This window comes from Citrus sinensis, chromosome 9 (genome assembly GCF_022201045.2).
Source record: "Citrus sinensis cultivar Valencia sweet orange chromosome 9, DVS_A1.0, whole genome shotgun sequence".
Taxonomy (NCBI): domain Eukaryota; kingdom Viridiplantae; phylum Streptophyta; class Magnoliopsida; order Sapindales; family Rutaceae; genus Citrus; species Citrus sinensis.
Genome location: NC_068564.1, coordinates 5,483,488 through 5,507,486, shown reverse-complemented (window position 1 = coordinate 5,507,486; position 23,999 = coordinate 5,483,488). Strand labels below are relative to the sequence as shown.

Genomic DNA, 23,999 nt, shown 5'->3' with positions numbered 1-23,999 from the left:
TACCTAGACTTTTTCCTTAAGCCTTTATCCAGACCCTCATATAGAGGACCGGGCCTAGGCTTGGCCCGACTCATCCCTTTTTGCCCATCTTAATTTTGAGTTCAGTAACAGTGATATACAAAATTCTCTTACAAACTAAGTCAATTAAACAGAGGTGAAAGTGTTATATAATTCAACATTTTTCCGCATCTTGAAATGAATAAAAAATATTAGTGAGAAATGTGATAATGTTCTAAGTTCTAACGTCCAGCATGTATACGCAGAGTTTGTAAAAAATTCTGTAAAAAAATGTTTTTGAGCTGCAAAAGCAAAAATCATAAAAATAAATAAAAATTTGTGATAAGATGGTCTAATCATACAACGACATTAATTTTATTGACATCTCTAATCTATTCCAGATTTTTTTTTCTTTTTTAAGGCATTAACTAACATATATATGTTTGATAAAAAGTATTAAAATATGTCTTTAAATAAGATCCTAAAATTAATGATCTAATTAAATGGTTTTTATTTTTAATAGAACAAGCCAAAGTTAAGCAGCCAAAAAGTAGGCCCTAAATTCGGTAGCTAAGGACTTTCTTTACTAATCATTTCCATACAACAAAGACTGTCAAAACAAAACTGAAACTGAATCTTTCACCCAAGATCTAAGCTGCTTTCTCTGAACTCGCTAACTTCTCTTCCTGTCTCTAATCAACACCAAAAATTTATAAATACACAAAAAAAAAAAAAGATTAATTATGTATAGGTCGGTGAGTTGGAGCCGAGTGTCCGATGACATGCACACGTCGCAAAAGCCAGTTTCCGGGGTGAGAACAACATCAGTATCCATGGATGGCACCGAGCTGTGGGCTCATGATCCCATTGAAGAGATTGCTAAGAAGGAGAAGTCACGGGCCAAATTTGCTGAGAATTCTGTTCATTTTATTCCCATTGTGTTGCTTTTATGTGCCTTTGTTCTATGGCTCTTTTCCAATCCAAGTAAGGCCCCCTATTTTGATTTTATTAATTAAACGCATGCAATTTAATTACATGATCGTTTTGATATGTGTATCTTTCTTGGTTTGAACATGCTGTTTATTTACATGTTATTGTGACCATGGTACTCTGGGTCAGTCGAAAATTTGGGCACCGTTAGATGATCAGAAACCTAAATAAAGACAGCAAGCCAAATGATTGAATATAAGACTTGACGATTACATATATGTATATATATTTAATTGAAAATTTTAATTCAGAATTGGCTAATCAATTAATATTCAAGATCGTAACCTTTTGATGCAGATGTGGAAGTGGGGATTAAGGCAGCGGATTCAGTAGCAGCAAAAATTGATGGATTGACAACTGAAGGAGACATTGATACCGATAGTGATGGTACTCAAACGAGCGTCTTACCTATGGAGCTGAGGGACACTGAGAAACCTAAAGAAGAAATAAACAAGACTTGGAGAAAATCTTTAAAAAGATTCAAGTGATAGTTTTTGTCAATCTTATTTGCAAATGAATGATGATGTATTAGCATTTTATACAACCATCTTTTTTTTTATTTTTTTTTATTTTTTGGTTTTCGGAACCCAGTTCGATCTCTAATTGTTATTGGGATTTCCCAGAATCTCTCACGATCGAGCATTTGATGTTAAACTTTGGAGCAATTAATATTTAGGTGATGTTTATTAGAAACTTCTTTCATCTTGCGGTGTTTTTCATTTTTAGAGGTTTTAATGGTGTTTTTTTTTTGGATAAAAAGAGTGTTCTAAAAGAGAAGAGCTAGAGTTTTTTTTTTTTTTTTTTTTTAATGGTGCTTTTAAATGAGGGTTGTTTTCTATCTACGAATTGTGTCTGAGTTCTCTTTTTATGCTCAAATATTTTTGCAATTTTAAAGGTTATTGAGTTGGGTTTCTCTACCAATTGGCATTAGCTTTTACAATAGATTTTTATCTATATTTTTTAAAAAAATAAATATAAATTAATAAATTAAACAAATACTTGTAATTAAAATCCTAATTAAATTAAATTAAAATTTTTTAATTTGTAATTATTTACTTATTTGCTCTATTTGATGTGGAATGATAGAGGTGATGAATTTCTTTTTTTTTTTTTAAAGGAAAGTGAGAAATAGTCATTTTGGAGCTTATTCGTCGTTAAAGTATAAGCTTAATGACGATCGGCAATTATATTAATGTATTTGATAGGATACATATACTATAATTTAGTAGCCTGTTCATATTATTAGACTAAAAAAATTTGAGTGATGATATAGTTATAAACTCTTGTACAAACTTATCTTCTATAAATTAATGTAACATTTATTCATTGGTTGAATGAAAATATAAAACAATATAAATAAATCATATAGGCCAATAAATATTTAATTCAACAAATTTTATCATGTCACATCAGTTTGTACAAAATAAATTTGCACAAGAGTTTGTGGTTATATCATAGGGTGCCTTTGATATTGTTTCCAAATCATGTTTTTTATTTTTTGAATTCAGAAAATACTAGATGCGTGTTTGGTAAATTGTTTCTAAAAATATTATTAGAAATGTAAAATTCATTCTCTACTTTTAACAAAAGAAATAAGAAAACAACTTTTTCTTATTTTTCTTATTTATCACTAGACTATTAAGTTCCAAAATGAACAATTTTCTTCCACAATCTCTCAAAATAATAATAATAATATTATCATCAACACCAACATTATTATTATTATTATTATTATTATTATTATTATTATTATACCCAAAAATCAATTTCCCTCACAATAATAATTTCTTTTTATATACATTATAATATTTATGTTTTTATATATTAATTAATCAAATATGTAGAATTTATCATTTTCTTTAAACAAAAAAAATTAATAAGATCATCTAATTAAAAAATTAATAAGATCATCTAATTTATTCTTAAAATTAAAACAATCAAACTAGTTGAATAGTAAAAATGATTATACGTTACGTAATATTAAGTTTATGGAAATTATTCTTTAAAATATTCTTACCGAACATGTTTTTTCTCATTTTCAAGATTTGTTTTTGGTGTATTAAACCATCTGGCATCCGAAGACCATATTGGGTTTCGACTAATTCAGATTCGAGCCGGGTATGACCACTAGGGCCGCAAAGCTCTCCCAACAAGTATTTAACGCAGCTGCATTTCCAAGCCTCGAACCGAGAACCTTGTTTAATGGGAAAATGATAACGAACACATTTTTAAATTTTAAAAATAAATTTGAAAATATCAAATTCATTATCACTTTTGTTTAATGAGAAAAGCAACTAAAACATACTACCTAAAAGGCCCTTAGTGTATATGTGTGTGTAATCACCTAAAAGTAATAAAAAATGATATATTTTAATTAGAAAAGATATTTCAAGAATTATAATTAAAAAAAAATTTAATATTAAATAATTAGTATTTTTTTTACAATGAGCCTTTAGTCCAATGGGAGAAACCTTGCACTTACAAATGTTGAGTGAAATGGTTTGAGCCTCCATAAGAGCATTATAGATGTTAGTTTTAAAACTCCCTCAATTATCAACTAATCTCTCTTACGAAATGTGAGTGGAATAGACACCTCTTGGAGATTAGAGAAAATTTAAAGTATCTGAGCGTGCTTTAGTGGATTATTGTACGGCGATAGTCTCAGTTGTTTAATAGTCTCTCTCCCTTACAAAATGTGAGTAGAAGAGGCACCTCTCGAATATTAGAGAGGGTTTAAAGTATCTGGGTAAGTGTTTTAGTGGGTTAATGTATGACGGTGGTCCCAGTTATTTAGTAGTTGTTCCCTTACAAAATATGAGTGGAGTAGGCACCCATCGAATATTAGAGACGATTTAAAGTATCTGGACAAATGCTTTAGTAGATTAATAAATGATGGTGGTCTCAGTTGTTTAATACGATTGTAAATATTATAATTGTAATGTCTGATATAATATCAATAACAAAGTCTGTATAACAGAATTTAAAAAAAATATAATCAGTGATTTTTTATTTTTCAATTACTTAATTTGCACTCGATCACGTGTTATTACTGTACAAATGACGCAATCCTTCTACCGTAACGCCGTTAGTTTGACCAGATGATATGTTAAGTGGTATGTTGTTGTCATTATTAATATTATTATTATAAGCTGTCCAAACTTTTCGGTTTCATCATCATCATCGACATTTTGCTTTCTTCGTCAAATTCTCTCTCAATCTCACCTCCTTAGCTTGTCTGTGCCAAACTCCCGGTCCAATCTCCAGCTGGACCGGTTCGATTCTGCGCGAACCCCCTCAACATCTTATTGCAGTCATGAATCCTGAATAGTAAGTCCCCCAGATCTTTACACCTCTTAATTTCTTTTTATTCATTTAGCTTTGTTATTTGAATTCCGTTTTCTTACCAAAAGATCTTTTATGGGTATTTGCTAAAAGTGGTAATTTCTGTGGATCTGCAATTATTTTGTTCCAAAAAGTTGTTAGCTTTGTGTTTTCTGTTTATGGATTGTGTATGTATATTATGTATTGAGTATCATAATTTTATTCTGTTTGCTTTGGATTTGTTTTATGGTTTCAATTTCTCGTTAAATCAACGCTTTAATAAGATGTAAATTTACTGTAATTAGACATAATTCAGCTCAGTTTTTGTAATTTGCTGAATTTATTGCCATTGAATTATAAGCTAATGGCCTAGTAGATAACTTGGTCAAACTTGGCTTTTGTTGGGAATTCATTGATGCTTTGTGGTGATTTTTCTGATGAATGGGTAATTTTCATATGGATGCAATGAATTTGTTTGACTTTATGTATTATGTTGGTCTGTTTTAAAGAATATCGTGCTGGGGTGAATTCAAACATGTGTAATGGGTATCTTATTGTATGGGTTAATTAATTTTTTGTTTGGTAAGGAAATGATTGTGTTTAAGAGGAATAGGTGTTAGAATTCTTGATACGCTTATCATGGAGATTAAAATTATGTTAATTTTGTTTTTGCAGTGACTACTTGTTCAAGCTTTTGCTGATTGGAGACTCTGGAGTTGGCAAATCGTGTCTTCTTCTGAGATTTGCTGTAAGATTAAAAAATTCCAAACCTCGTCTTTTCATTTTTTGCCTCATTTGCATTAGTAATCATTTTCTCCTGCTTCAAACTTCATGAATATGCTTTGCCAACTGCTCAGTAGTTGCTGCTTCATCATGGTATGATGAATGTTTTATCTTTTTCCCTTTCTTTTTCGAAAATTTTCCAACTATTTTTAGGATTTTAGGTTTTCTTGTTTTGCTTCTTCTGGTTCTGTAGAGGATACAGACAACGTTGTCAACTTGTCATTGTGCCTGAACTGAGACTTTCTTCTGCTAAAAAAGGTTTCCATTTTTTCTTATAAGAACTGGACAAAATGTGATGGTTATGGCATTTTTTCTGGTTTCTCTGCGTTTTTTGTTGCTAAAAGAAGAAAGAAAAACCAATGATCATACTTTTAACTATTGTGGATTGATTGATGAAAATGATATTCTCCTTTGCTTTGTACTCGTGCAATTTTTTGATTTTACTCAGTAAAGCTAATGGAGTCTAAATATGTGTGTTATTTCTATATCTCTTAATTGTATTTTGTGGATTTCACACAACGGTTGCTGTGTTGGATGTTTTGCATTGTTTCCTACAACATGTTGAAACTAATGGTTTGGTTTCTGAGCAAGGAATCATGATGCAATGTAGTTTGATTTCTGGAGTTTAATTCATATTTACCTATTTGTGCTGACATTTTAGTTTCTGTCGATCCTTTACAGGATGATTCGTACCTGGACAGTTACATTAGCACTATTGGGGTTGACTTTGTAAGTATCTAAGTTGTAAATTCAATTGATCATTATTTTGGTTTTAACATTTCATCATAATATTGTTTCTGGTTTTCTGTTATGTAGAAAATTCGCACAGTGGAGCAAGACGGGAAGACTGTAAAACTCCAAATTGTGAGGCTCTCTTCTTAATCTTATGTTTTTTCTTAGATTTGTTGATGATTTAGTGCATTGTCTATTTGTGTTCGTGTTCGCTTACTTTTTCCTTTCGTTTGTTTATGTTTATGTGTGTTTATTTTACTCTTTAACGAGTTGGTATACATGAGTTTATGCTATAAGTCAGTACAATCATATTGGTGCTTCTTGTTTTCACTGAGAATTTTTCCTTGAATATTTTGTTTCATTGAGGTCTTTCACCCCCTTTTCTTTGTGTTTTAACTTTTGTCAATGGATTTTGATTTGATCCTTGGTGCATCTCCGTGATATTGTTTGTGTGCACTTTTTGTTTCTCACCAGTGTTTCTTTATAGCTAGTGATTTCATTTGTTCTGAACATGCAGTGGGACACTGCAGGGCAAGAACGATTCAGGACAATCACTAGCAGCTACTACCGTGGAGCACATGGCATTATCGTAAGTTTTCCTTTAACTCTTAGTTTCATTGTTATTTCTCACAGTTCTACCCTTTGTTAGCGTGTGGCTACTTTCATTGAATTGATGGCATGTATGGCAGATTGTTTATGATGTTACAGACCAAGAGAGCTTCAACAACGTTAAGCAGTGGTTGAATGAAATTGATCGCTATGCAAGTGAAAATGTAAACAAGCTTCTGGTTGGAAACAAGTGTGATCTCACTGATAAGAAGGTTGTCTCTTATGAAACAGCGAAGGTGAAATTATTCTCATCCCTCAGATATCTTATGTATTTACTTTGACAAAATTATTGAAAATGCAATTGACCCTGTTGTATCTTATTGTTTGGGATTTCAAAAGGCATTTGCTGATGAAATTGGCATCCCGTTCATGGAGACCAGCGCAAAGGATTCTATGAACGTGGAACAAGCTTTTATGGCTATGACTGCTGACATTAAGAACAGGTAGATCTTCATTGTAACACATTGTGTAATTATATTTATTACTCAAGAATGTTGAGAGTGTGTGAAGTTTTTCTTACTTTGTGTTAAAAAAAATTTGGTGCTACTTTTCAATCAGTGAACTAAACAACTTCATCAGAAAATTTGTTATGATTGTGTCACGCAATTATATTACATATAGATCAGGATTTACTATTGTTGTGGTTTCTTGTTAATGATTTACCTGTTTTTCTTCTGCGTAGGATGGCAAGTCAACCTGCAATGAACAATGCAAGGCCACCAACTGTGCAGATAAAAGGACAACCGGTGAACCAGAAGGCCAGCTGCTGCTCAACTTAATCGTTTGTCTTATCCTTCATTGCGTGCATTTGTTTATGGGTAGCTTTCTCAATCACGTTGTAGGAACCAGTGAAAAACTATTCCTACCCCATGAATCATATGACGGATTGCTTTACTAGTTTTTGTAAGTTATTGTGAAATTTCAATTCTTTCAGTCTATATTACTATTATATGGCATGTACAAATGATGTGTTGCTTGATAGTGGCAAATGTTATTAAATTGTTCTTTTTCTTTCGTTTTTGTTGCAATTCATATTATTTCTTGATACCATTCAGAGATTCAATTTCTTGGAAACATTGTATAAACTAACTGATTGTCTCTAGAAGGACTTGGGGTAAAATATATTGCCAGCCAGAAGATTCAAACATGCCCAAACATCATACATACTAGTCAAGCATTTCTTTGCTTTGTTGATAAATCTGAACCTTATGTCTGTTATACTTGCTCGTTCAACTACTAATTGAGATGTAGCAGTTGAAATTCTGGGACCTGTTTGAAATGACGGGACGGCCAATTCATATTCTGTAAAATTTCCAAAGTTTTAGCCCCTTAACCACGAAATTTGAACTTGGGTAACCGGTTAAAGAAAGTTTCATAACGATCAAAATAACTAGAAGATAAGATTAGTCAAAGAAAATTGTTTGAAAATCAAATTACTGAGCGGTGTGTGTGTATTTTATTTTACTTTCATGCACTGACTTTGCGGCATTTGAAACTGTTGCTCCTTTTGTTGGATTCATGATCTTGCTTTTGCTCCAAAAATTCCACACCAAAATGTTAAAACACACTCCATTTCACCTTGTTGTTTGCTTAGTTGTGAACAAGAGAAACTATTAATGTATCAAGAATTTTACACGACTCAATTGTAATTAACACAGATTTTAGAAGATGAAAGCATTACTTTATAAACTTAAAAATGCGACCACTTTTTTAAGGGGAAGTAAGAAAATGAAGAAAGAGTAGTCAATGGAGGCTTCAAATTTGAGGTTCTCTTAATTTCCGAAAGGCTTTGGGAGACCATGTGCTGTTCCTTTCGTTTTACCATTTATATTATCTGCAAGAGTTGGCCTTTTGATACCCATCAAAATTCCTTTTATTTTTTTTAACTGAAATTACTTTAATAACCGAATACAAATTAATTAATTTCTTGTTTTAAATGAAAATTCAATTAAACACTTAGATTATTATTTTTTTCCTGAGATGGCGATGGCGCGTTGCATGGCAACTCTCATTTGCTTATTTGTGATTGGTCTGTCATTTGCAGCCGCCGGCGATGTGACACTTGACGATGAATTTCAATTGTGTTTAATGAATTGCCGATCTAATTGTTAAAAAAAAAAAATACAGACAAATTTTTCGCATATGAATGAATTATTTGTTTTAAGTTTTGGGCTTGTCCAGCTCACATTGGTGGGTGGAACCCAAAACCAAGGACCCAATTATAAAAGGAAAGAATGAAATTGATGAGGCGGAGGCCGTGTGAATTGTGAAAAGCAGAGGCTGGTGTGATAGTTGGTAAGCAGAATTTGGAAAACAAAGAAGAAACAGTGGGCGAGTGTGGTATCTTTGCCTCTTTGGGACTTTAGGGTTTCAATTTTCAATTTGATGATGGGATAGCGAAATTGGGTTTCAAAGTTAGCTGTTGTTGCTGCGTGGATTTGTGGAGTGGAGTCAGAAATGCAACTTGGACTTGGGTAACGGCACACATTTTCATTTAGGTTAAATTTCTTTACTTAATTTACTGTGTGGAAACTCTTATCTTGTTCATGAGATCTAGTTTAATAGTTCCTCTTCATTACACCATTAGGATTAGGGGTGGGCATGGGTTGGTTTGGGTTGGATTTTAAGTCAACCCAAACCAAACCATAAAAATTTGGATCCAACCCAAATATTTTTAACCCAAACCAAACCAAACCAAACCATTTGGGTTTGGTTTGAATTTTATTATCAAAATAATTTTTATTTTAATAAAATTTAATTATATCAAAATTATAATAATTATTAATTGTTATTAATTATTAAATTGATATTAAAATATAAAAAAATATAGTGGATAAAAATTATAAATTTTACAATAACTTAATCCTTAAATTAAAGAATACTACAAAATCAAAATAAAGTTTAATCACAAAAATTATTATTTCTCAATAAATAAGAACGTACACTTTAATAATAAACTTTCACAAACATGACATTAACAATCTAATAATAAATTTTGCCACTTTTTATTTATTTAGTTATGTAATATTTGTTTTTATTTATCGTTTTGGTAGTTTTGTATTATGTTGTCTACTTATATGTTTAATTTTAGGGAGATTGCCAGTTTCCCCCCTACAGTAATCAACATATATTATTTTTCCCCCTTCTGCTTTTATAATGGCCAAAAACCCCCATAATAGTATAAATTTACAATATTACCGTTATTTTCAACTACTCTTTTATTTATATTTATTCTAAATTAAATAAATCACATGAATAGAAACTAAATAAAAAATAAAGCATTAAAAATAAGAAATATATGTTTTGATATGAACAAAAAAATTAATAATAAAATTTTTTTATAGTTATTTATTTTGTGAAAATTTTCTTATAATAAATATATAAGAAAATTATTAGTCAAATGATAAAAAAATTATTATAAGAAAACTTGAATGACAAATAAAAATTTACTATAAGATAAATAATAAATTTCTTCTTAGTAGAGTCTCCTGCTCTTTCTATGATGATCCTTCCATGTTGGAGGAATTATTTTTATAAATAAGAAAAAAAATTTATGTTATTTACAAAAATATTTATTTAATTTAAATTTATTTTTACTGTTATTTTCATTTTATAACTGTTAACAATTGATCACGCTGTAAAAAATTTAATAGTGGTCTTTCACTTATTTGTGTTCATTTATTTTGTTTTCATTTATTTCATTTGAAAAATTTGAGTGTTGGGGTTTTGTCCATAACCCATGAGTAAACCATACCCAAACCATAATGAAATGATTTTCTACATAAAACCCACATCTAACCCATTTTCATGATTTATCCAACACAAACCATTTAATTTGGTTTGAGTTTGGATAAACCCATGGGTTGTGGGTTTATGCCCACCCCTAATTAGGATTGTCTACTGTTCCTATCGATAGTGTCGCTTCAAAATTTTCAACTACTATGTGACTATGTCTAATTCAAAATTCCCAACTATGTCTCCCTCTGAGGCCATAGCTAATAATGTAGATCTCTTAACAGAAATTTTAGTTCGCTCACCCGTAAAATCTCTTATGAAATTCAAATGTGTATCTAAACACTGGTAGTCTTTAATTTCCAGTCCTTGCTTCACCCACCGTCTTTACCCTGACGCCCGCCTTGTCTCAGGTCTTATCCTGCACAGAGCTTATGGCCATCTCTGTATTCCAGAATATGATTTCCTTCCTCTTGGTACCAAGTTAATAAGCTCTCCATTTAGGTCTCTCACTGTTGCGAACCACCCCTTGGGGTTAAGTATCTTGCAATCTTGTAATGGCCTACTCTTTTGTTCAAGCTCTACAAGCAATAGTAATTTACCGTGTGATTATAATATTTACAATCCTACGTCCCATCAGCTTGTTTCACTTCCTCCTTTTGTAGATGAAATGTCAAGAGTTATCCATAGAATTGGCTTAGCTTATGATCCTGCCAAATCTTCCCACTTTAAAATTGTCTGCATCTGTTCTGATCCATTGGAAGAGAATGGGAATGCTGGCGTAAGTTATCAGATTGAGGTTTACTCATCTCAGACAGCCTCTTGGAGGCTCTCTGGTCTTCCTTTTGTTTTGCCATATAATTTGAAGCACAAAGTTGGAGTATTTTGGAATGGTGCTCTCCATTGGATTGATCCTTTTTATTCTTGCTTGTGTTTCAAAGTTGACGAGGAGCAGCTCCAAGAAATGCCAATGCCTCCATTTCAAGTTCCTTCAAACTCGATAGAAAGATTAGGAATGATGGTAGCAGAAGCATTAGGTAGAATTGTTGTCTGTTTTGGAGAGTCTCGGGAGCATTTACATATTGTTGTAAATAATGATCGTTGTAGAAAAAAGTTTAATGTCTATGAGATGAAAAGAGACTATTCAGGTTGGTTTGTCAAGTATCATGTCGATCTTGACGCTCTGATAGATGCATTTCCAGAGATTGATGCAAGTCTGGATGATTTTCAACAACCTTCCGCTTATAATGAATATTCCATACTTGGTATTATTCGAGAAGCAAATGATGAAGAGCCATATATGGTGCTACACATACCTGGTAAGGCAATACGCTACAACCTTAATGACAAGACTTTCACCAAGATCTGTGATTTTGATCCAGGTCATGAAGTTATTAATGGCTCTCAACTAAAATTTGAGTGGTCTCATGCTTATCATTATATGGAGACTCTTGCCCCTTTTGGATGATATGAGCTCCTCAACATTAATTGAGCTATTGCAACATAAGTTTCAAGTATGATTGATCTATGAAGTTAAAAAAAAAAGATACTATTTTCGTTTGATGTGAGAGAGAGACAAATAAGATTTTGCTTGCTTTTTAGTTGAAGATAATTTTTTAAATTGATATGACATGTAAACCAGCAGTCTCTTTTCTGTTTTAGTCGTGGGGTTAAATTTCTTATTTGAAATGGCCAAATGTACTCGTTGAACTCTTCTATTAGCTTATTTGGCATTTGAAATTCATTGTTTTGAGTACATTTTGAAGCAATTTTCATGGTGTGCATGGTATTAATGAATGGAATGAGTAATTGCTTTAAGTAATGCTTTCATTTTGCTTGTTGAATTTTATACCAAACGTGTGAATTTTTTTTTCTTTTTGGCTAAGAAACAAAAGATTAAATAAAACTGTAAGAAGTATATACAAGGATTAGGAGGACTACAAATCCACAAAATAAGGACGAGAAGTCCCAAAATAAACAAAACAGTTAGAAATTGCAAAAATAAAAATATCCCAAAACCCAAAAACACTAGCTCACTAAGAGTACATCCCTCTTAAGATACAGAAGCTTGCTGGTTAAGCAAAATAAAAAAGAAAGAGATGTCTTTGAATTCATTAGTTATAGATGTCCAAAGGTAAGTTCAGAACTTCACTTTGTTCCATGGGTGTGAAGGATCTTCTCTAGGGATGGCAAATAGTGGGCTTGGGCTAGGCTTTTTCAAGCTCACTTCAAGTTTTGTGTGAGGACCTGGGCCGGGCCAGGTCGGACTTGAGCTTTATTTATTTTTTAAATTTTTTTAAATTATTGTAAATTTTAAATAAACTAATGATCAACATGTTATTATAATCATAGATACATTAAAGAAAATTAATATTTCAAAGTAAAATAATAAATAAAGCAAATAAAAGCTTATAACTTTAATTTTTTTTAGTATTAAATTCTCTAGTTTAAACGCTCTTTTAATTAATTAACACAAAAGAGAGAGTTTAGTATCATAATTTTAACTTTTTTGAATCCTCATTGATTTATAAGTGAAGAATTTACGTTTTCTTTTTGTATTTTTAAGTTACTTTGCAATTTTAATTATATTATTCTAATTTATATATATATTTAAAAATATTGGGCTTGCGCCTGGCCCGAGTTTTTTTTCTTAGGCCATTGTCCAGGCCCTCATGTGTGAGGGCTGGGCTGAAGCCCGCGGGCCTGATTGGGCTTGGGCTTGCCCGTACTTTTTTGCCCACTCTAATATTCTCCAGTTTTGCTATCAAAGATTCTTTAGTTTCTTTCATTTTACATAACCCAAAAAATAGCCAAGATTGCACAGTCCCATAGAATCCTTGCTTTTTTTTTTTTGTCCCTTTTAAGCAAGAGAAACTTTCCAATAAGAGGAGAGTAACATGATACAAGGGCTACAAGTTAGATCACAAAAAGTAAGCATTAGTGCAGTGTAGAAATAAACGATCGATTTTCTTTGAAGTGTTTTTACAAATGACACACCAATCTAGAAATAAAGCCATATTAGGTCTCCTTTAAACCACGTCATTTGTGTTGATTTTTCTATGAGCAACGTACCAAACCATCACCTTCACCTTGGTAGGGACTTTAACTTTCCAAATCGGATAAGAAGGAGAAAATAAAGGGGCATCAAGGTTATCTATGAGGTTGAGAAAGTAAGATTTCGTAGAGAAACATCTTGATTTATCCAAATTCCAAACAATCTTATCCTCTTTTAGATTATTAAGAAAAACTCCTTGTAGGATCCCGAGCATCATAGCACATTATTCAGATTCTCTATCATTAAAGTTTTTAAGGAACTTAAAATCCCAACTCCACTACGTAATAGAGTACTTGAACATACTAGCTATAGAGCACTCACGACCTCGAGAAAGCCTATATAATCTAGGGAAAAGATCACAGAGAGCAACTTTTTTAATCCAACAATCCTCCCAAAATCTAACTCTCTGCCCATTACCAGCCAACAACTTAATATTGGATAAAAAATATGTTTTTTCTTTTGAAATAAACACCCAAGGACATCTACTACTGCCCCTAGCAACATCAGCTATATCCTAACCATTTTTATAGAACCTATACTTACTTTTTATAACACTATACCAAAGAGAATTAACTTCTAAAGGAAACCTCTATAACCACTTCCCAAGGAAGGCCTTATTTCTGTTAATAATATTTCTTAACCCTAGTCCTCCCTTGGATTGTGGTAGGGAAACCACCCTCCAGTTGACTAAATGATCTTTTTTGCCCTCCCATATGCCTTCCCACAAAAAATCCCTCATAACCTTTTCTATCCTTTTAGCCATTGACACAAGAATTTGAAATAAAGACATAAAATAAGTAAGAAGACTGGATAGAACAAATTGGATAAGAGTTAGCCCCCCTTATTTGGAAAGACAAGTTTTCTTCCACCCATCTAATCTCCTCTCAACTTTCTCCAAGACTAGAGCCCAAAAGTCGGCTTTCTTAGGATTTCCCCCAAGAGGTAATCCTAAGTACTTTAGAGGCCAATTCCCTATCTCGCACCCAACTGAAGAAGTCAAATCAATTAACTTTTGTTCTTGAAAATTTATGCCTGCAATTGAACTCTTCCTCAAATTAATTTTCAAGCCAGAAATTACACAAACGAAATCTACAACTTTGAGAAGATTATGAAATTTTCCTACATCATCGGAGTGGAAGAAAATTGTGTCATCAACAAATTGGAGATGAGAAACTAAAATTTTATCTTTACCAATTGAGAAACCCTCAACCAGCCTGAATTCTTGAGCATTGTCTATAAATCTGTTGAGAATATCAACCACAATTGTGATATAGGAAGGGAGAGAGAGGGTCCCCTTGTTGAAGACCTCTAAAAGCATGAATTTTACCTTTAGGTCTACCATTCAGTAAAATAGAGAAACTGACAAAATTTAGGCAGCCCCTTATCCAACTTCTTCACTTTGCTCAAAACCTTTAGCTTCCAACACAAAATCTAAAAAGTCCCAATTAATGTGATCATAAGCTTTCTCAAAGTCAATTTTGAAAACAAGACCGGGTCTTTTGCACTTTCTATACTCCTCCACAACTTTATTAGTTACTAAAACTGCATCCAAAGTCTGACTATCTCTCACAAAAGCACTTTGAGAGTAAGAAATGGTCTCTCTTAACACGTTTTTAAGTTTAAAAGAGAGGAACTTAGAAATAATGTTATAAAGATTTGTCACTAAATTTATGGGTCTGAACTCACTCAATTTTGAAGGCTCTTTCTTCTTTGGAATAAGGCAAATAAAAGTAGAGTTAGTAGAAGAGTTCACAACATCGAACTTGTGGAATTCCCTAAACACTGCTAACAGGTCTTGAGTAATAACATCCCAGCAGTTTTGATACACTACCAACGAAAGCCCATCAGGACCAGGAGATTTATCTCTGCAACAATTCTGAATAGCCATCTTAATTTCCTTTTCCTCAAAAGCTCTCTCCAACAAAGATTCTTTGTCAACTGAAATAGGACACCATTGTAACCCTTTAATTCTAGGCCTTACAATATGCTTTTTTTGAATAAAATTGCTGGAAAAACTTTAAAATTTGATTCTCAATGGCAGCCTCATCTTCCACAATAGAACCATCATCAATCTCCAATCTATTGATAGTGTTTTTGCCCAATCTTCCTTTCACAATCTGGTGGAAAATTTTTGAATTACAGTCCCCTTCTTTAGCCCAATGAACTTTAGCCTTTTGTCTACATATAACATCTTCTTTAAAAACTATGTATTCCAACTGTTGTTTGGTTTCATATCTCTCTCTCCGGATTTCCCCGTTCAACTTCCCTTCCTCTATTGAGTCTAATTTCAGAAGGCTAGTATGCAGCCTTTGTTTTTCCTCCTTCACATTCCCAAAAATCTCATTGTTCCACCCCTTGATACACTGTTTCAACAAATCAAGCTTTTTTTTTTTATAAATTTGTATCCTTCCCATCCATAAACTTAAGCTTCTTCCCACTAATTTTTTAAGCTATTCCTGAATGTATGATGCAATGGCCATATATTTTCAAATATGAAAGGCACATGACCCCATTTTCTGAAGTTATAGTCCATCAAAATTGGCCAATGATCTGAAGTTACTCTTACTATAGCCTCTTGCTAAAACAAGGAAAGAGCTCCTCCCACCCACTGGAAAACAAAAATTTGTCTAGCCTACAACACACAACCTCTTCCCTTAAATTTGACCAAGTAAAAGAGGCATTAATTAACTCTGAATCTGTAATTCAGCTTCTCTAATGAACTCATTGGACATCTTCATACTATTAGTCTCTCTACCCCCATTTGATTTCTCATAGGGGAATCTAATTACATTAAAATCTCCACCGACACACCAATTAAGATTACATACATCATAAAGACTAGCCAATTCCTCCTAAAAAGCCATTCTATTTCTCGGTCTGTAAGGACTATAAATTCCAGAAAACCAACATTCAGCACCATTGCTCTTTTTAATCTTAATAGATAATGAAACTTTCCCATAAGACAATCTGACACTTCTACTGATTTTCTATTCCAAACCACAACCATGCCTCCTGACCTCCCCAAAGAAGGCAAAAAAACTTACTCTTTAAATTTAGAACCCCAAATACTAACTACATCTTTCATATCAAAATTTTCCTTTTTGGTTTCTTGAATCACTACAATGTCTGGCCTTATTTTTTTCAAAATATCTTTTATTATCCCTCTTTCTCTAACATCCCTTAACCCCCTTATGTTCCAAGATAGAATCTTCATAAAATATGTAAAACTCCCTTCCCACCCTCATTCGCAATATACTTTTCGTAATTGATATTAGACTGTAAATTACACAGCTTTTTGACCCCTTTAGTCTTCCTGCTCCTTAAAGATTTGCCACATTTACTTCTTCCCTTTTTTCATAGGAACCAATGACAAATTCATCTCCTTCAAGAAGGACTGAAAATTTCGCCACAAGTCTTTATTATAAAAATCATAAGAATCATCTTGCTCAGGAACTCCATTCCCAACACCAGCCTCTTAGTCTCCTTTCTCTGGAACAATCATTTCACTTTCACTGCTAAAGTGATTTTTTTATGGTTGATTTTGAGTATTACATGATTCTTTCCCTCTACGGGATATGAAGCTTGTCACTGTTATAAGAAAATAAGGCAATTAGCTCATTTCAATAACTGTCATCCTCTGTAGTTTCTTGTTGTGGCTCAGTAAACCTCAGCGATCCATCTTGTTTTGACTCAGACCTTTCCTCACTGCTTGAATACACACACAAGTGATTTTTAATGTCATTAACTCTACCCTCAACATCCTCCTCTATGAAGTCCTCCACCTCAAGAACATCAAAATCATTAGACACTTGGCCATTTATGTCCCTCTTTGTCAAATTGACCTTATGAAATTCACTCTAGAACTAACCCCATCGGTAATTTCTGTGTTTATTGAGTCATACTCTACAATTTTCTATTCAATTTTCCTGTCATCCTTCTCTGAATTGAAAAACTGAAGACAAGGCTTTATAGATTTAATATTATTGGAGAATCCATCTTCTTTCAGATTGGAATTTTAGGGTTTAATGTATTTTTTTGTCTGTTTGGGTCAGCCCAACGTTTTGAGGAAGATGGATATTTAGAAGAAATGGATTCTTGCACTTGAGGCTTAGGATTAGAGAAAATAGAGATGGGCTTTAAGAAGTTTTGATAACTAACCTTGTCAGGTCCACTTTGCATTTTCTTAGGTTGATTACAATCCATAATGGTTTTGGACTCAACACCCAACTCAAGCCCATGCCCTTTATCTTTTCCAATCACCTCTAAGTCTTTTAAATTTTGAAAATTCTGACACGGATCAGAACCAATGGATTTCCTAACTTTATCCACTTTGTCAGAGGATATTTGTACAAAAGGAACTTCATACTCATCTTTAGTTTCACCTACACTATATTCACCCTGCTTTTTCTTGCTGCCACATGTAGGAATCCACATTTTCTTGCCTTCTTCAACATTGCGATAACTGGAGGACATACATGAATTGTCTTTTTTTTTTTTATTACTCTTGGCTTAACTTTCCACTTGGACCCAATTTCTTCGACATAAAAAAAATGCTAGAATAAAACCATGCCCACCCTTCTTAACTTTGATTCTAGTTTCTTTAAGATAAGCAAGACTTTTATTTATCTATTAACCATAACCAATCCTCCACATTACTGACCAATTTTCTCAAACACTTTCTGTTTCCATAAATGAAAATGAAGTCCTTCAATGCCCAACCATCCTCCCCAAAATAACAATCTATCTTATCTTGGGTTAGTAGACGTGCTTAATTTTTCCAATTTTATTCTGATTTGCCCCTCTAACATTAGCCTACCAATTCTTCTTAAGTCTTTTGCTTCCTTCATAGACTGACAAAAGAATATGGTTTTATTAGACTGATAAGGTTTAAAAACAATCTTTAAATTCATCATCATACTCAAACTCTTTTGGATCTTTCACTACAAGTCCCAACCCTGTTCCCTAAAGTACACGATAGCACGGCTCCATACTCCATGTACAAGCTGTTATGAATATTTATTGCTTTCACCAAAAGTAAACCCTTCATTTCTTCTGGTTTGATAAGCCTATTTGACTATGCTTCTGGATTATCTCTTCTATGCCCTGCACTTTTGTTAACACATCTACTAGAATCATCTCTACCTAGCTTATCTACTGCTTCTACCAAAATCTTATAGCTTTTTACTTTTCTTCCTTGAGGAACTAAAATGGACCTTATAAACCCAGACTCATTATGAGAAATTTGTAGGAAATTTCCAAAGGAATTGCTAAATTTCTCAACCCAAACTTGATAGAAGCTCTTTCTGAACATTCTTAAAACCTTGTTAACATGGCTATCATAATGAGCCTCATATAAACACTTACTCAGCCACAATGCACAACCAATCTCAAGCTTTAGCACAAACTTCCTTTGTCTATTGCACTCTGTAATCTCAGGACATCCAAATTTAGATTATCTAGGATTTCCAGCAAAAAGCATTTATGGTCAATCCTAACCTTTAAAGAGGAATGGAACTAGGTTGACAGACATTTGAAAGACTCTCTCACATTTTCTCTCATGACTTAAAGGACTGTTAGCTCATTCCCTATCTATTAGTTGTACATGGATGTAGACCCAAAAGTTGGCGTAAAATGCATATGATTTCCCTTTTCCTAGCAATCTTGGAGAGCTCAGCCAGTTCTTTGCTTTTTTCTCTAGCTGTATACTTTTTATACCAAATGTGTGAATGTTGTTTGTAGAAAAGTTCATATATATTTTGCGCTTGATAGTTGTGATCCTATGAGAGCTTTAGTTTGAAGATGCATGACATGCCTCAAAATTAAGAGTAACTTGGATTACAAGTGTAAAAATTGAGCTTTATAACCTTTACATATAAACATTGGAATTTAGGAAAAGGAATGAATGCATAAGGTAGTAGATACTAACTCTTGTTTGTATAGATATTTGTCACTTCCATTCAACTAAAATTCTGGAAAAATTGACGACCCTGCTCTAATATATATTTTGCTATTGATAATTGTGGTGCTATGAGAGCTTTAACTTTAACTTGTATATATTTTGCACTTTATGTAAGCCTCAAAATGTAGATCAAGGCTAGCTAATGAATGCATTAGATACTAACTCTGTTTGTCTGCTTTGAGGGTAGAAATTTATGCTGTATGGATTTTTTTATAGCTTCCATCCTAACTAAAATGTTGGAAAATGACAGCCTTGTTGGTTAGTTGAAATCTAATAATGAATAGAAATTTGGGGGTAAAATGGTACGATTTAAAAGCCAATGGGTCCAAAGTTTAATTAGTCTTGGTCAATTGGCCGCCTATAGAAGAGTTTGAAGTTGTCTTTCCTGACCACCTCATAATTTAGTCTTTAAGAGTGATTTTGATTAGAGTTAATATTTTAATCAACTAGTTGATGAGAGTGAATAACATATAGCATCAAGTTAGTATTATGAGACTTTCTATCTTTGATCTCTTAAAGCACATAATTCATAAAGATAATGAAAGATTTTAGTGTAATCAAAAGAATAACATACACTATATGTTTTGAGATTGTGCTGGATTTTCAATTAAGTCGTTATTTGAGAATCTACTCACCAATTGTGTTGGAGTTGTCTGAATTTTTTTTAAAATCAAAACATAGTTGACTTGAGTTGTTCTTTTGCAGTATGTTAGGATTATCTTTTTTATCAAAATATGGTTGACTTGAGTTACTCTTTCGCGGTATGTTATAGTCTATACTGTCTTTCCTTCCTAAAGACTAATAGTGTATTTACTAATCAACAATCGGTGCATTTAATAATCAACAATCGGAATAGGTTGTAAACGAAATGAGTTGGAACCAAAATGTGATGAAATCAGAATGGACTGGAATTGGAATGAAGAATGGGAATAAAAAAAAATTATTTACTTCACCTTTATGAATCAAAATCAGAATGAACTATATTGCTATTGATGTGTTTATTTTATCTTAGAATCAGGATAAAAATGAGTTAGACTGTTTCAAATTACTAAAAGTCCTTGGTTAGCTATTGCCATAATTATTTTTTTATTTTAATTATTGTGATTTTTATTATTCAATCATTATTTTTATTATTATTAATTATAGTTAATAATGATATTATTATTGTTAACATTAACATTAATTAATTATAATAATTTTTATCAATAATAATAATAATTTATAATGATCCATTTAAAATAATAATAATAAAAATCAAAATCATCATCATCATCATCTGGAATTGGTGGCTTTCATGATGGCTGTTGTTATTAGTTCAACTTTCGTAATGACTATTGCTGCTGGTTCAACTTCTGTGACATGCTGGTGCCGTTGATGTTGATTTAATACAACGGCTACTATCGATTCGATTCGGTCGCTGTTGGTGGTGGCTTGATACCATAACCTCTGCTGATTTGAATTAGATTAGTCGAAGAAATGAATCTGCATTACTAGCTAATTTGCATTATATTTTTATTTTTAATTATTATTTAAATCAAGCATAAAATGGGTATTAAGAAATTTAGTTGAGAATTAAAAAGTTATTTTTGGAAATGAAGTTTCGATTCTAAACCCCCTTGGAATTAGAACTTTAGTAATGATTCTCAAATTTGTTGGCCCTACATTGTTTTCATTTCGATTCCAAATCTTTATTTTACAAGTAATCACATCATTGATTGCTATTTCAGAATTATTTTAGAATTCTTATTCCAATTGTTGGTAAGTAAACACACCGTAAAATTATGTTACCAAGGAAACATTTCAATTTAACGGTGTAAAATCTGCTCAAGTAAATGCAATCTTCTTGACTGGAGTGGTCATTAGGGCAACCTTTACATAAAGCATGGGGCTTTCAAGCTGACTTTCCTTAGGACTTTTTTTTCCTCTGATAAAAAATTATTAGGCTAAGGCAACCCAATTCCCTCATTGGACGACCTCATTATTTAATAAAGTCTTTGGGATGATTTTGATTAAAGTTGATATTTTTTTAATCATTTAGATTACATAAAAGGGTGATTCATAGCATCAAGTCTGTAAGTTGTACTGAATAAACTATCAAAGTCAATTCAAGAATATACAACACCGTTTTTTTTTTTTTTGAAACGGAATTATAACCTTCATTAATTCAAAACTTGAAGAATACATATTACATTTGCTGGGAACAAATCCACCCAGATTGCAGACTCCTCATACTCCAAAGCAAGCTTAGCTAATTGATGAGCCTTTACATTACAAGGTAAGGGAGCAAATTTAACTTTACACTTAATGAACTCATTAATAAGTTCTTGAATCTCAAATATAACTTAAAAAATAGGAGTCCTGCTGTCCTTCTTCTTGTTTACTAAGTCAGCTACCCCTTGAGAATCAATATTTATAATTACTAATGATGTGTCGGTCTCCTTAGCCACTTGAATTCCCGGGCAATAGCTTCTACTTCAGCTTGCTGAACATCCCCAAAGAATTGGACCTTCTTGACTGCAGCTGCTACAAAGCTTCCATTACAATCTCTCACCACAACTCCTAAACCAGCAGCCTGCTTTTCAACATTAGTTGCTGCATCCACATTTATCTTTACAAAACCTTTTGGTGGAGGGCACCAGTTTGGCTGACTTGAATTCCCTATTCACTAAATGGTTTGAGCTTCGGATCTTAAACCTCCAGTAAGACTCTATAATGGCTTCTGCCTTTGCTAGAGGAATCAAGGGATCCAATTGTTTTGCCTAAAAAATGAATAAGTTTCTGGCATGCCAAGCAGCCCAACAAAATTGCAATTAACAGCTCCATCTCTGTTCTTTTTAGACTTTCGACCATGTCTTGCATCATACACATCATTGGTTGCTCCACCAAGTTCAAAATTTTTCCAGCAAAAGGAGTCGATTTTCATACTTTCCTGACCACCTTGCATTTTAACAAAGCATGTAAAATACTTTCAGCCTGTCTTTTGCACACTTGACAAATGGGATCATGAATAATCTTCTTATACCACATATTTTCTGCTGTAGGAAGCACATTTGGACAACCCTGCACATAATATTCCTCTCCTTAGCTGGTAAAGTGAGAGACCACAAAGTTTTCTACACTTCTAATGTAGTCCTTAAACCACTAGGAGGAGATGTAAATCTTATTTTTTGGGCTATTTGGTATCCACTTTTCACATAATATTTTCCTTGCTTGTCATAGTGCCAAAATATACCACACCGTTCAAACATCTAAAACTTGTAATAATTGGTGAAGGGGAAATATTTTAACACTTGCTTATACTAACTAACCACTCCTTTTGAGTTGTCAAACATTTTTCCTTTGTGGGTGTGACAATCTGCACCTACCAAATGTTGTCGATTGCTTGTTATCAATTATAAGAACAGTACAGCGCACTGAGCAATCTAAGCATAGTCACATTCTTCACATATCAAGAGTATATAAGAATAAAAGAGAGATAGATCATGATGCCATGAGAAGCTTCAAATATGTCTTCTGGCAAAAAGAAGTTATCGTCCTTTGTCATTGCAAATAATGATGATCTCTTAATAGAAATCATTGTTCGTTTACCCACAAAATCTATTTTCAGATTCAAATGTGTTTCAAAACATTGGCTTTTCCCTTATTTCCGGTCCTCAATTCTCTGGCCACCTTTACCCCGACAGCCATTTAGTTTCAGGCCTCATCTTGCATAGAAGTTCTTGTCTCATCAACCCAGAACACGATTTTGTTCCTCTTACAAACAAGCCAATTACTGCTCCCCTTAAATGCCTTAACTTTTTGAAACATCCTTCAGGTTTACGTATTCAGAATTCTTGTCATGGGTCACTATGCTATTCCAGCTTCCGTGATAGACATTTGGAACATGACTGTTACATTTGCAATCCTACCACAAAGCAATTTGTTAAACTTCCTCCACCTGGTGGCAGAATTATCCATGGTGTAACTTCAGTTTATAATCCTGTCAGGTCGCCCCACTATAAAGTTGCATGTGTGCGGTCACCAGATTCATATGTAAGTGTTGAAGAAGGTCCTTATATAAGCTATCAGATTGAAATATACTCATCTGAGGCGCGGTCATGGAGGCTCTCTGGTGATCCTTTCATGGCACCTGTTAATACACAATTCAACGGGGTATTTTAGAATGGCAATACTCATTGGATTGATTGTCATTATACTTCATTGCATTTCAAAGTCGAGGAGGAGCAACCACGAGAGATGCCAATGCCTCCAAGTCCAACATATCCTGAGAGCACTTGCATCTTGTTGAGATATATGGCCCTTGCACCACAAAGTTTGATGTATACGAGATGGAAAGAGATATTCTTACTGGTTTGTGAAGCATCGCATTGATCTCAATGCAATAACGATGGCATTTCCGGAGATGATTAGAGATTATTTGATGTTTTAGACTTAAACTACTATGCATTTTCCATACTTGGTGTTATTTGGGAAGTAAACGATGCAGAGTCATGTATGGTGCTGTACATTCCTGGTAAGGCCATACGCTACAACCTTAAGGATATGAGTTTTGACAAGATCTGCGAATTTGATCCAGGTCGAGCGGATATTGCAAGCCCTCATTCTGAGGGTTCACTGAAATTCTTTTATGGTTTTCAATATATTGAGACTCTTGCTTGTGTTTGAAGTCATTGCCTTCCCTACATTGTATTGGTTGCTCTGTTTGTACCAATATCTTATTGCTTTAGATTCATATGCTGAAATTTCAAAAAAAGAATGATCTATTAAGTTATGGTCTATAAGGTTAAGCTGTGTTAATTGAAAATAAAATTGGAGTTGGCT

The 23,999-nt window shown here is 33.0% G+C and overlaps 3 protein-coding genes across 3 annotated transcripts; all 3 read left to right on the top strand.

Moving 5' to 3' along the window:
- The first annotated feature begins 566 nt into the window (after nucleotides 1–566).
- LOC102615963 (uncharacterized) lies at nucleotides 567–1,689 on the top strand. The gene is made up of 2 exons (XM_006490003.3): nucleotides 567–981; nucleotides 1,285–1,689. The coding sequence occupies exons 1-2, from the start codon at nucleotides 741–743 to the stop codon at nucleotides 1,473–1,475; spliced, it is 432 nt and encodes a 143-aa protein (XP_006490066.2). The 5' UTR covers nucleotides 567–740; the 3' UTR covers nucleotides 1,476–1,689.
- Nucleotides 1,690–4,127: 2,438 nt separating this feature from the next.
- On the top strand, nucleotides 4,128–7,446 carry LOC102628383 (GTP-binding protein YPTM2-like). Its single transcript, XM_006489960.4, has 8 exons — nucleotides 4,128–4,314; nucleotides 4,984–5,056; nucleotides 5,773–5,820; nucleotides 5,908–5,955; nucleotides 6,341–6,412; nucleotides 6,513–6,668; nucleotides 6,772–6,875; nucleotides 7,115–7,446. The coding sequence occupies exons 1-8, from the start codon at nucleotides 4,301–4,303 to the stop codon at nucleotides 7,209–7,211; spliced, it is 612 nt and encodes a 203-aa protein (XP_006490023.2). The 5' UTR covers nucleotides 4,128–4,300; the 3' UTR covers nucleotides 7,212–7,446.
- Nucleotides 7,447–10,380: 2,934 nt separating this feature from the next.
- LOC107178583 (F-box protein At5g07610-like) lies at nucleotides 10,381–11,969 on the top strand. Its single transcript, XM_015533934.2, has one exon. The coding sequence runs from the start codon at nucleotides 10,835–10,837 to the stop codon at nucleotides 11,630–11,632; it is 798 nt and encodes a 265-aa protein (XP_015389420.2). The 5' UTR covers nucleotides 10,381–10,834; the 3' UTR covers nucleotides 11,633–11,969.
- Nucleotides 11,970–23,999: the final 12,030 nt, after the last annotated feature.

Coding starts and splice junctions, on each gene's coding strand:
- LOC102615963 (XM_006490003.3), top strand. CDS start 741: ATGTATAGGTCGGTGAGTTGGAGCCGAGTGTCCGATGACATGCACACG. Junction 982..1,284: donor ATGGCTCTTTTCCAATCCAA/GTAAGGCCCCCT, acceptor CTTTTGATGCAG/ATGTGGAAGTGGGGATTAAG.
- LOC107178583 (XM_015533934.2), top strand. CDS start 10,835: ATGTCAAGAGTTATCCATAGAATTGGCTTAGCTTATGATCCTGCCAAA.
- LOC102628383 (XM_006489960.4), top strand. Junction 5,956..6,340: donor AGACTGTAAAACTCCAAATT/GTGAGGCTCTCT, acceptor CTGAACATGCAG/TGGGACACTGCAGGGCAAGA. Junction 6,413..6,512: donor GTGGAGCACATGGCATTATC/GTAAGTTTTCCT, acceptor CATGTATGGCAG/ATTGTTTATGATGTTACAGA.